This window comes from Trachemys scripta, chromosome 13, assembly GCF_013100865.1.
Source record: "Trachemys scripta elegans isolate TJP31775 chromosome 13, CAS_Tse_1.0, whole genome shotgun sequence".
Lineage (NCBI taxonomy): Eukaryota > Metazoa > Chordata > Testudines > Emydidae > Trachemys > Trachemys scripta.
The window spans coordinates 20811124-20823586 of NC_048310.1; the positions used below are offsets into that span (position 1 = coordinate 20811124).

Sequence of the window (12463 nt, forward strand, 5' to 3'; positions counted from 1 at the left end):
TCAATGGGGTCCTGCATGGACACAGAGGTTTGCCCACACAGAGCATGGATTTACAGTCTGATTTATGCATTTAGACTGTAAACTTGTTGGGGTACAGCAAGTGGAGAATTAGTAGGATTATGACATGTTAATCTTAATTTTTTTTTTTAAATGAGCAATTGATTTTTAGTCAGACTATGGAAAATCTTGTGCCTCTTATTTTTTGTTGAAACCTATTTTACCTCGTCTTTGTATATGTTTGTACAGTGCCTGATTGGTCTTTGGGCACTATTGTAATATTACATTAAGTAGTAATTATGACTGTTCAGTTTTAACCCATTGTATTAAAGTTAAATTATAATTCATTTATTAATTGGAGATATAGAATATTCATTGGCTTAGCCACAAGGCACTTTAACACAAGGTATAGCCATCTGTCCCTAGTTATCTCAAAAGTGAAGGTCTCAAAATAGTCCTCTGTGAGCTAGAGAATTGGGCTATTTATGTTCTGATTCAGTGTTTTAAGGTGACTTATAAAGAAAAAATAAATGGGGTATTTGCTCATTTGATACATAAAGACAAACTGTAAGTAAGTTTGCTTGTATAATTCTACTTGTTTCTTCAAAACCTCCTATGCAAGTGGAGAATTTGTAGGATTATGACATTTTAATTTTTTTTTTTAAATAAGCAATTGATTTGTAGTCAGACTATTGAAAATCTCATACCTCTTATTTTTCATTAAAACCTATTTAACTTAAACATCTCACAAACTCTTAGCAGGAGAGATCTTTGTTAATGATTCAGCACTCCCATTTTTTTCAATTAAAGCTGAGTTCTCGCTTCGTTTCTGTGGCCCTCCATTGGGGGCCATTAGCTGAAACAGTGAAAATAAGATCTGATATTTCTGGGATTAAAAAACAAGCAGAAAACAAACTTAAAACCATACATCATAAAGAATCAAAGGGAACGCACCATTTTTTCCCTTTGAATATTACCCTTTAATAGTTATTTTCCCCTACAAATGGCAAAACTTACTTTGTCTTTTGTAGGACCAGAACTGTTGCATTGTAGAATGCAAACCAAAACACACAATCTGTCATATGTTATGAATTTCAATATAGATGTTAATAGTAGGATTATGATTGGTACTAACTCATACTGTAATTATTTCACTATACTCTAACCACAAGATTTGAGACCCTGGAAAATATGTACTTGCTTTCCATATTTGATAATATCAGTCTCAGTGGGTATGTAATGTCTTTCCCACACAGCACTTGTTTATTCCCTTCTGATATGCTGGTGTGACCTTCTTAGTCATTTGAGTGATTTGAAATAGGCCTTATCTGGTATCTCTAGTATCATCTTTCTATAAATTATTTTTATTACAGCTTTTTGTATAGTCACAAAAGAATGGAGCAGATTTAGTCAAATAATGTATGTATTAAGTTATTACAAAGCAAGTTATTTACATTATTAATATTAAAATAAATATCCTCCCTTACAGCAACTTTCATAGAACTAGAATATCAAAGCACAAACTTTAATTTATGTCAGTGGCTTCTAGTACAAATATATTTAACTTGATTTATAGTTATAGAGCTTACGTGGTTATAGCTAGCCACAAGCCCCCTAGTGGAGATGCAGCATAAGTCAGCAGGAGTTCTTTGGCCAGAATATCAGCTAAACCAGGGGTCGGCAACCTTTCAGAAGTGGTGTGCCGAGTCTTCCACTTCATGGAAATGTTGCCATTGACTTTAATGGGGCCAGGTTTCACCCTCAGAGTGTACATTAATGACTATTAAGTACATTTTCCACCTAAAAGATTCATATTTAATTCTGGCAAATACTTAGTTGATTCTAATTTAATTTAATATGTTCAAATGTTTTTTTCTTTTGTTTGGTGGATCAGGGCTCTCTCTATTCCATGATCACAAAATCAAGGATGTTGGCAAGGGAATGAATTCTACAGCAAATGTCTTGTGCTCCAGAAGCCCTGCATCCATTTAAAAACAAGTTTTTAATAGTTATGATTGCAAAGAGTTCACATTTTTGAGGTTATAAGTGTCCATCCTAAACCTTCATAGTTCCTGAAAGATGGATGATAGATGATAACTGCCCCAGTCACGTCACCCGGTATCCCTTGGCCTCCAGGATTGTGTGGCCATGGAATGTGACATTTTTCCAAGATACAACAAAATTATGCATTTATTGCATTGGACGGGCATCCAATATTTTGTTTTATCTCCCTGCCCTGCTGAGACCTGCCTGCGAGTGGCCTCTTCTGTAACTTTCTCCACAAAGGAGAATTAATTAATTTATATTACAGTGCATTCTCCCTTCACTTATTCTATAGAACCAGGGAAAGGGTCATGGAGCCAGGAATGCAGGCTAGGCAGGTAGGCTGCCTAGAGGATAAAGCAGCAGCCAATGAATGGGGAGCTGAAAAGACGAATCACTGAGCCTACTATAATTTCCTCTCTCCCCCAGCATGTGGAGAACACAGCTCAAAAAAACCACCTAGCATCAAAAATAATAATTGCTGAAAATAATCACTGACAAATATTTCATGACTGAGTATTTTCAATTGTGAGCCATAGTGATGATATATGTTTGGGGTGGAATGGAATTGGAATGAAGGTTATTCTGTTTCATGGAGATACTATCAATTGACAATGCTGCAGATTTTAAAGGTGCTTGCTATAGAGTCTGGTCCCATTGTGCTGTGGAATATACAGGGCTCTGGCTATTATAGAAGGAGATGCTATAGACACTTAACAAGTGTGTAACACTTGAAGCCCACTGGGTGAATGTTTGTTGAAACTAGAGATGTTCCTCTTTGGTTGTATAATAATAAAAGAGCTTGCATATTGCTCTTTATATCAAGGTACCTCACAGCATTGCACAGATAATGTAAATTAAAGTATTTGAGTTTTAAAACAAAAGGGGAAAAAAAGCAAAATAGAACAAATGTATTTTGTTTAATTGACTCCACTGTGAACTGCTGGGGAAAGAGAATTCAGTAACTTTACACACAATAGCTAAAAGCTCTAAAATCCATATTGTTAGAGAGTAATTGTTGCATAGGAGCAGTGAGAAGACATATATCAGCAGATATCCAACTGTGGCTCATTCCATGGGAAATGAGGAGATAATTCAAGTGCTAAGGGACAAGACCATACAAAGTCTTATATTGATTGTGAGAGAGCACCCATTACATGGATGATGATTGAGGGTGATAAGCCTTGCTGCTGAATTTTGAGTTTGCTGAAACTGAGGCAGTGCCGTATCAGAAAGGCTTGTACTGGCATAGTATTGCAAATGTGTAATCTGGCTATCACAAGGACACAGAGTACCACTTAGAAATCAGCAAGAATTATGGCAGCTAAGATATAGTCCTAAAATGGTAAATGGTTGATTCATATGTGGAATAAATGTGTTTCTCAAAGGGCAGCGCAAGGTTTATTGGCCCAGTAAAACTGTTCCTATTAAATGCTTAAAAAAGAAAAGAAAAATCTCCAGTGTTTTCTGTCTTTTTGATTCAGAAAGATGCATTAAATGCTCTCTTCTGGTTGGTTCATCTCAAAATGCAGATGTGTTTCTTAAAGTCCTATTGGACAAATTTGTCCTAAAGGGACATGCGTGTTCAGAGCAATGTCATTCAACCTTTAACAGAGAAATTGAGTTTAAACAAGAAATAGATTTTGACAATTAGATGCAAATGGCCATAGTTTAATTAACAATACTCTATTAAGTTTTGGGGCTGGCCTCCCTGAAAAGCCCTAGCTTCTTTTCAGTGAGATACAAGTAGATGTTTCTTCATCTGAAAAAATGATCATATGGGCTGTCACAGATCCACAGGATCGGTGCTACACTCCTAGCTTTTAAACAGTCTCTTGGAGGAATCCCTTCAGTAATACAGACTGCAGAGGGTCTCATTTTTCCTTCAGGGTAGGCCATGCAGCCTCACCTCCTCCAAGACTGAGTCTCTGGGTACAAACACTTCTGCTTCACACTGTGAGCTCCTGGTCAGAGACATTTATATTCTTCAGGGACCAATCTACCTCATCAAGTATTTGCAGTGACACCAGGCAACATTTCTAAAGCAATAGGATTTAGTAGTCAACTGGAACACAGAATCAGAATTCCTTATGTTAGCACAGAGAAATAAACATTAAGGCCTAGTCTTCACTTACCGGCTGGTCCGGAGGCACGCCATCGATGTTCTGGGATCGATTTATCGCGTCTGGTTAAGACGCGATAAATCGATCCCGGATCGATCCCGGAAGTCCTCACAATCGACGCCGGTACTCCAGCTCGCCGAGAGGAGTACGCGGCGTCGACGGGGGGAGACTTCCGGCCGCGTCTGGACCGCGGTAAGTCCGGAGTAAGGTACTTCGAATTCAGCTACGTTATTAACGTAGCTGAATTTGCGTACCTTAGTCCGAAGTCCGGACTAAGTGTAGACCAGCCCTAAGACATAGTCCATTCTGCCAAGCCAGAGCAATCCACCAGTCAAGCTGTAATGGATTTTATTTCAGGCAGTGTTCTTCTCTGAGCCCTTTGTCAGTCCCAGGTGAGAGCAGCTAGCCTCTTCCAGAAGCCCCCTCTTTATACCCTGCTTCTCACCTCTCAGTCCTTTCGTTGGAGCTGGTCTCTGTTCAGCTACCCTGCTGAGAGGTGAAGGGAAAACCTCCTTCTTCTTGATCATTGATTGTAGGTGGACATGATCTGGTCATTGTGGCTTCCCATTGTCTCTTTCCTTTTCTGCATTGATATGGGTTGGTTTCAGCAGGTTCCAGACAGTTCCTTAATAACCCATTCATTACATTCCAGACAGCAAGGCAACACACACCCTCGTGTCTCTTGGGATGCCTTGAGAGCCTTTCTCTACCACCACCCCACTGGATAGCATTGCAAAGTACAGCGGGAAACTGAGGTGCACACAGGATTCAGAAAAAAATCACCAAAAAATCCCATTTTGTCAGAGGAGCTATAAATTGAGAGGCTGCCATGGCTGCCTGCTATCTATTAAATCTTTTTTCTAAAGGAACTGCCTTTATCCCCATTCATTCTTTTTACCCTGTGCTGAAATTCCCAGCAAGGGTGCCTGCCTGTTCATGTTCTTTGTGATGTGGATACCTGTGTACAAGGAAATACTGTGCAACTACCAACTTTCACTTAGGTCACAGAACAGCGCTTTCAGGTGATGATAATTTTGGCCTTATCTGGCTTTATTTAAACCAAGAATGTAAAGAAATGTATGTTTATTGTATTACTACTACTCCTCTGGCATTTCATTTTTCACATTTTCGCCCCCCCCCTTTCTTTTCAGCTTGTTTGACATGGGAGGAGAATATTACTGCTATGCTTCTGACATTACCTGCACTTTTCCAGCAAATGGAAAGTTCACTCCTGACCAGAGGGCCATCTATGAAGCAGTGCTTAAGTCATCTCGTGCTGTAATGAAGGCAATCAAACCAGGTAAAGGATTGCTATATGTCAACAGAAATTGACAAGCTTAATGGGAGCATTCAAGCTGTCAAAACAATTATGGTGGGACTCAAAGGGTTGGAAAAAGCAAGAAACTGATCACCAGATCATAATTTAATAAAAATAAAATTTGTATGGTGAGAGTCCTATTGCTAAGTTTAAATGGCTATTAGTGGAGCATAGAAATTATCATATATATTGCCCATCCAGCACAGTATTGTCAGGAAATAACATACATTGAGAAATTTCTGTATTAATTAATATTCATTTTTCTCTGAATACCTTAAAGGTAGCAGTGGTGGTTGTTATATCAATTTAAATTGGCAACATTTTGTGGGGGTTTTAGTGAGGATTGCAAGGTTCAAAACTGGGCAATACGCAAGTTTATTTCAAGCATTTTAGTTTTTGTAGGTTCCATGTTAATTAAATAGAAAACTTTTGCTGAAAAAGTGAGTGAATATGTATTGGGGAATATACTTAATTACCTTGGAGGGCATCAGAAAACACGGACTATTGAATACTATGCATTGTGTCCATAAATTGCATGTGAGCCAGTTCATCTAGCGAATTGTACATTTTCATAGTTGAAGCATCCGCATTGAGTAATTGCAGAAAACACTGCAGTGAAAATCTGGTTTTTGTCATTGTTTTCATTCAGTTCAGCAAATAAATGCTTTTAGAGCTAAATGCTTTTAAAGCTAACTGTTATTGTGAGCTTGAATATTTTAATGGTGAAGGTACTTGTCTATTTCTAAGTATTAGTAATAGACTAGCTTTAGTGGAAAATGTACTTAATGCACAAAGTACATTTCTCCTTTAACATTACCTTACTAGCTTTCAACCACCAGACCTTAGAGTGGGGAAGCTTTTTAGTTTGTCAGTTAGAACATGTTATTTCCCTGTTATACAAGCTAGCTGCACATATAAGTGCTGCACATCTAGATACGATTTTATTGTTCCACTTCAAGCTATAATTATCTGGATCTGAAGTCTAGATATTTGCCATTTTAATAATAATGTACAAACTCCATAATCTTTCTAATTTCCCCCCCCCCCCCAAAGTCCTGGTTCCATCCAGTCTTTATATTTTTCTCTACATTTTATTGCAAGCTTTAATTGCTTCATTTAATATGTATTGAAAAAGTTAATTTCTAGTATGTTGCTTATTAGTTTGGGGAGTTTAAACCTAAAGCAATGTTATGCTCATAATAATATAGAGATTTTCTGAATTAATTTACCCGTTTACTTTAACAAGGTCACAAAATTAAGTTATATTTCTGAAACTGCTTGCCAGGTTCTCAGCCAGCATTGTGAATGTACCAAACCCCTAAACAGCCTTCCAGATGAAGTTATTTTAAATTTTAATATTGCTAATCAGATATTTGGCATCAAATCTTTATTGTTCTTCCTGAAAACATCATGTTGCTTTTAGCTTCTTGACTAGTTGGAATATTGGTGCAAATATATTTATTGTATGTTTTTGAGGCTGGTAATCGCAAACAGTGGCACATAAAGCAGGTTGAATACATGTGCTGCAGACTGGTTTTGATGTTGCTGCCAATATGCACCAAAATATTATGATGCATCCATGTAACTGTGATCATGGGATGTTTCCATGAAAATACAGAATCTTCCACTGTAGAGACAAAACCGTTTGGGAGTTTGTAGGGCTGTTGCACCCTACCTCCTCAGCAGCTCCTGAACCCTTTTCCCTGAACAGTAAACATGAAGGAAGCTCTGAGAGCAGAACCTCGTGGGTTTCTTTACCCTTTTTTCCCTTCCGATGTGTTCTTCCCTGGCCACATTATGCTCCTAATAATCTTTACTGCTGAAAATTATGTGGGAGCATGTCATAAAGGCGGTTAAGTGAAAAGAATTTGCAGAAGCACTGATTACCTGTGTTCTACAAACATGCATGAAAACTAGAGCTGTTGAAAAATAAAAACCTGTTTTGATTAAAATGTTGAAGTTTCCATTTTGAAGTGTACAAAACAGACTGACATTTTTCTTTTATTCAGTTTTTTTAATTTTAAAAATATCAAACACATTATTGAAATTGTTATTGAAAGTTTTCATTTGCCCAACCCTACTTTTAACTTGAGGGGAGAGAGGATGTCATGAGTGGGAGACCTCACTTTGTTTTTGAGGATTTATCATCAAAAACTTTTTTTTCCAAATAGAAGGCCATTTTACCAAAGAAACGTCCCTTTAAATTGTTTGACCAGTTCTAATAAAAACTCTTGTGTTGACTACAGTTTGATAAAATAATTTCAATAAAATCATAGAAGAGGAATGAAAATGTGAGGAAGAGAGCTGTAATCTTTATAATATTTTGAAATAAACAGAAATTATCTTCTCTCCGCCTAAAAAAAAATAAAGCATTATAGTTCTGCCTACTAGGAAACAGGAAGCAAAAAACTTGTCAATTCAAAGGTCTTTTAAATATAGCCAGGCTCCAGCATATTTCAATCAGCCTTTTTTGGCTCCTGAAAGTCCTTGCTCATTCCACTTTTACTTTTTTTTTTCTACCTCCATTTCCAAGTGTTACTCACTATGCAAAGAAAACCATACGATTACAAACCCCTAATGTGGCAGGCTCCAGAAAAAGAATTTACATACACAACAAAAATCAGCAGCTAGTTTTCTGTAGAAAATAATATTTCTCTCCAGTTGTAGAACTGGGTCCTCGATTGATTTTGCTTGCTGCCATATGGTCAAGTAGGACTTTGACTAGCCTTTTCAGAAAGTTAGAGATGTCAGTAAAGAACTATATAGCTAGGGCTTCTAGATACTATGATAATAAAAATAAGAAGTTATTACTATATAAAGATATCAAATAAATGCTGTTTTTGGTTACATCACATCATCTTTATGGAGAATATGTGCTGCTAAAGAAAGCTAGCACTGTAAAATAGTGTGCACGGGATTTTTACTGGTGCAATTTAGGAATTAACTTTTGAAACTTTGGCCCTCAAATGAGGCCAGTGATAACATCTCTGAAAATTGATTTTGCTTCTGTTTGTTTCTATTAAATCTAATCTGTTATTAAAGAATAACTTCAGAAGGTTCCCAAAGCTTCAGATTCTATTGTAGCAAAGAATTCATTTGACTCTGTTCTCTGTGTGGGTCAAAATACATATAATTCAGAAATTTGTATATCCTAGCTTCCAATCCAAAAACAAAACAGGAAAAATCCCTGTGGGTTGCAAATACTATGTTCTGCAAATTGAGAAACCATCGTGATGGAATTGTAACTCAAGTGCAACAGCGATTATGCCACAAAACTGATCTGTAGGAAAAAAGGCATATTCAATTCTATTGCACAAGCAACAATTTTGGAACCACTTGACGATAGCTGTATTACCAAGAAAAAAAATGTAACTTCGTTGTTGATTAAAAATGAAAGTATGAAGAATAGTAGTTGTGGGGAAAAGATTCAAAAAGGGACATTTGCATGGGATTAGAGCAGACATTTGTATCAATTTTCTTGATAGGTTAATGATAAAATATTCCAAAAATAGCAATGGAAAGAAACTGCATTTCTACTTGTTATATTCTTAATGTTTCATAACCATCTCAGCTAAATCTATGGAAAAAATCAGAAGGGAAATATGGGGACAGATATATATATATATAAAGTACTGAAATTTACATAATTTAATTATTTCATGATTCATCAGGTATTCGCTTCAAATATCTGTGTCTCGAATACAAATCTTAATATGCATACGCACACATATATACAGATACATGGTCACATACAATTTTTGCCACAGACCCCCTGCCTCATTAAGTGCACATTATGGATGGTGCACGTTTAATGAGCAACTATTATATATTGTTTATCCTCATTATTAAGTGTATAGCCCCATGCTTTATTTGCTGCACCTGCTCTGAAGAGATAATTATTAATTTCCTCATGGGCTTTTCAGTGGTGCTCATCACTATAATATCTAAGTGCTCAGAAATATTAACTAGGTTATTTTCACAACACCCCTGTGAGGTGAAGGGGTAGTATCATCCCCGGTTTACAGATGGGGAACTGAGGCAGAGAGATTAAGGTCAAAAGTATCCATTAATTTTGGGTTTGAGAAGCCTAAGACATGATTTTTCAGAGTACTCTTGTCACCTTTGCATTTGAATCAGGCAGCTTCCTCCACACCAAGAGCACAGGAGAAAGTCTCTCTCTGCTTATAGTTCCAATGTCTGGACACAGACCTGGCCTAACCCTCCGCAGGACAATTGCTTGGGGCCCTACGAAGCTAAATTACAACACATCTACAGAGCCACTGTGGGTAAATGTAATGCAAATATTACAGTAGTCTCTAAAAGTGGAACTAAATCACACTAAAGCAGAGGTTTGCAAGCTGGCGGGGGGGGGGCACACTCTCCTAGGGGAGTGCAGAGGAACGTTTTTTGGGGGGGAACAGAGACACCAGGTGGCTCAGGCTTCAACCCCGGGTGGAGGCTCGGGCTTCGGCTTTGGCCCTGGGTAGCGGGGCCCACTCCTTAGTTTCTGCCTTGGGCCCCAGCAAGTCTAATGTGGGCCCTGCTCATTGCAGATGGAATCTTCAGAGAAATTAGCTGCATGCTCTTTCAACTCTTGACTGAGCATGTGCAAGCTGCAATTTTCTCAAAGGCTAAATTGGCCAAATTTGGGTAGATTTTCTGAACAGCAAAAGGCCCATTCCTACCACAAAGACCAGCTCCTGCCAATTTCAAGTTCTTGCTCCAATGCATGGGGGCACTAGAGCTTCTCAAAGAAAAGGTCTCCAGAATTTTTTAACAAGGACAAAATATATCTTTCTCTAGCCTCATTCTCAGAAATGACTGAGACACTTTGACTGAAATTTCAAAATAAATAAATAAATAGAATAAAATAAAATAAACAGCTGGAGGCAGTCACCCTAGATGGAAAATTTTAACCCAAAGAATTAAGCTTTGGCAAAGTTGTAAGCAACTGAAAGAAAGGTTTCAAAGTGAGAAGTTCCAGGAAAGCATAATAATGGGCAGTGCTAAGAGCCCCAATGGACAAGCAGAACTAGTATCCTAATAAAATATCTTCTCATACACGTTCACCTAAAATATGAGTACTCCCAAATAGGTTGTTTCTGCCTCTAAAACTAATGAAGATATAGGCATATTTAAATGGATATTTATCATTATTATTGCGGACGATACCAAGCTGGGGAGGGTTGCAAGTGCTTTGGAGGATAGGATTAAAATTCACAATGATCTAGACAAACTGGAGAAATGGTCTGAAGTAAATAGGATTAAATTCAGTAAGGAGAAATGCAGAGTACTCCACTTAGGAAGGAACAATCAGTTGCACACATACAAAATGGGAAATGGCTGCCTAGGAAGGAGTACTGCAGAAAGGGATATGGGGTTCATAGTGGACCACAAGCTAAATGTGAGTAACGCTGTTGCAAAAAAAGTGAACATCATTCTGAAATGTATTAGCAGGAGTGTTGTAAGCAAGACACAAGAAGTAATTCTTCCACTCTGATTAGGCCTCAATTGGAGTTTTGTGTCCAGTTCTGGGCACCACATTTCAGGAAGGAGGTGGAAAAATTGGAGAGAGTCCAGAGAAGAGCAACAAAAATGATTAAAGGTCTAGAAAACATGACCTATGAGGGAAGATTGGAAAAAAATGGGTGTGTTTAGTCTGGAAAAGAAAAGACAGAGGGGACATAACAGTTTTCAAGGATGTAAAAGGTTGTTACAGGGAGGAGGAAGAAAAAAATTTTTTCTTAACCTCTGAGGATAGGACAAGAAGCAATGGGCTTAAATTGCAGCAAGGGAGATTTAGGTTGGGCATTAGGAAAAACTTCCTAACTGTCAGGGTGGTTAAGCACTGGAATAAATTGCCTACGGAGGTTGTGGAATCTCCAGCATGGGAGATTTTTAAGAGCACATTAGACAAACACCTGTCAGGAATGGTCTAGATAATTAGTCCTGCCACAAGTGCAGGGGGCTGGACTAGATGACCTCTCGAGGTCCCTTCCAGTTCTATGATTCATTGTTTGGTTAGGCCCTGTTTTAGCAAGGCACTTACACAAGCATCGGACCGCTGAGTTCAGTGATTCATGTGGTTAAATGTCAGCACATGCTTATATACCTTGATGAATCAGGGCCTTAGTGTTGATCCCATACAAATATCCATAGCTTTTGGATTTGTAAACTAGTTTTACTGTACGTTGGGTTTTTTTTTTAGGATAGGGGTTAGACTCACTATGTTTCAGCAACCAGTAAAACTCTTCATCAAAAATTGGAGGGAGTTATTAAATAGTGAGGTCTGCATTCTGTTTGTCCTCTCCATTAACCTAAAATATTCAAAGAATTCTTGTAAATAATTATGATCTCACTATAGGACTGCTCTTCTGACACCATTTTGAAATCCCAGTTTAATGAAGAGATGTGAATAAAAGGAAAATATGACCTGTGATGTACAAATAAAAATGTTACCCATTAGTAATGAAAACAACAAAACTGTGTAGACAGCATGGTCTGTTGCTTAGTGCCAAGGGACTACAGTTGTGTTCCTTACTCTAGCACTGATTTGCTATGTGGCCTTTTGCAAGCCCCTTCACCTCTCTGTGCCTCAGGTTTCCTGTATCAGAGATGGGTTCATACTTACCCAACTTTGAAAAGCCCTTTACCATCCTCATGTGAATACTGTTACATAAAGGCTAGTAATGTTCCAGTAATGGCCCACCACACAGTAGCAAGACTGCTGAAAACTGTGATATTTGGACAATTACTATAGAATAGTTCAGGGGTTCTCAAACTTCATTGCGCCGCAACCCCCTTCTGACAACAAAAATTACTACACGACCCCAGGAGGGAGAACCAAAGCCTGAGCCTGCCTCAGCGCTGCTGCTCCGGGTGTGGGGGCCAAAGCCCAAGGGCTTCAGCCTCAGGTGGGGCACCTGTAACCTGAACCCCACCACTTCAGGCTGAAGCCATCAGGCTTTGGCCCCCCGGGCGG

At 38.2% G+C, this 12463-nt stretch overlaps 1 protein-coding gene across 1 annotated transcript in view; it reads left to right on the forward strand.

The window, feature by feature from the left end:
• PEPD (peptidase D) overlaps positions 1–12463 on the forward strand; it is a 210261-nt gene that overhangs the window by 159795 nt on the left and 38003 nt on the right. Inside the window, exon 12 of the mRNA XM_034788453.1 lies at positions 5315–5463. Within this exon, the coding sequence (XP_034644344.1) occupies positions 5315–5463 (149 nt within the window). The remainder of the gene's footprint in view (positions 1–5314; positions 5464–12463) is intronic.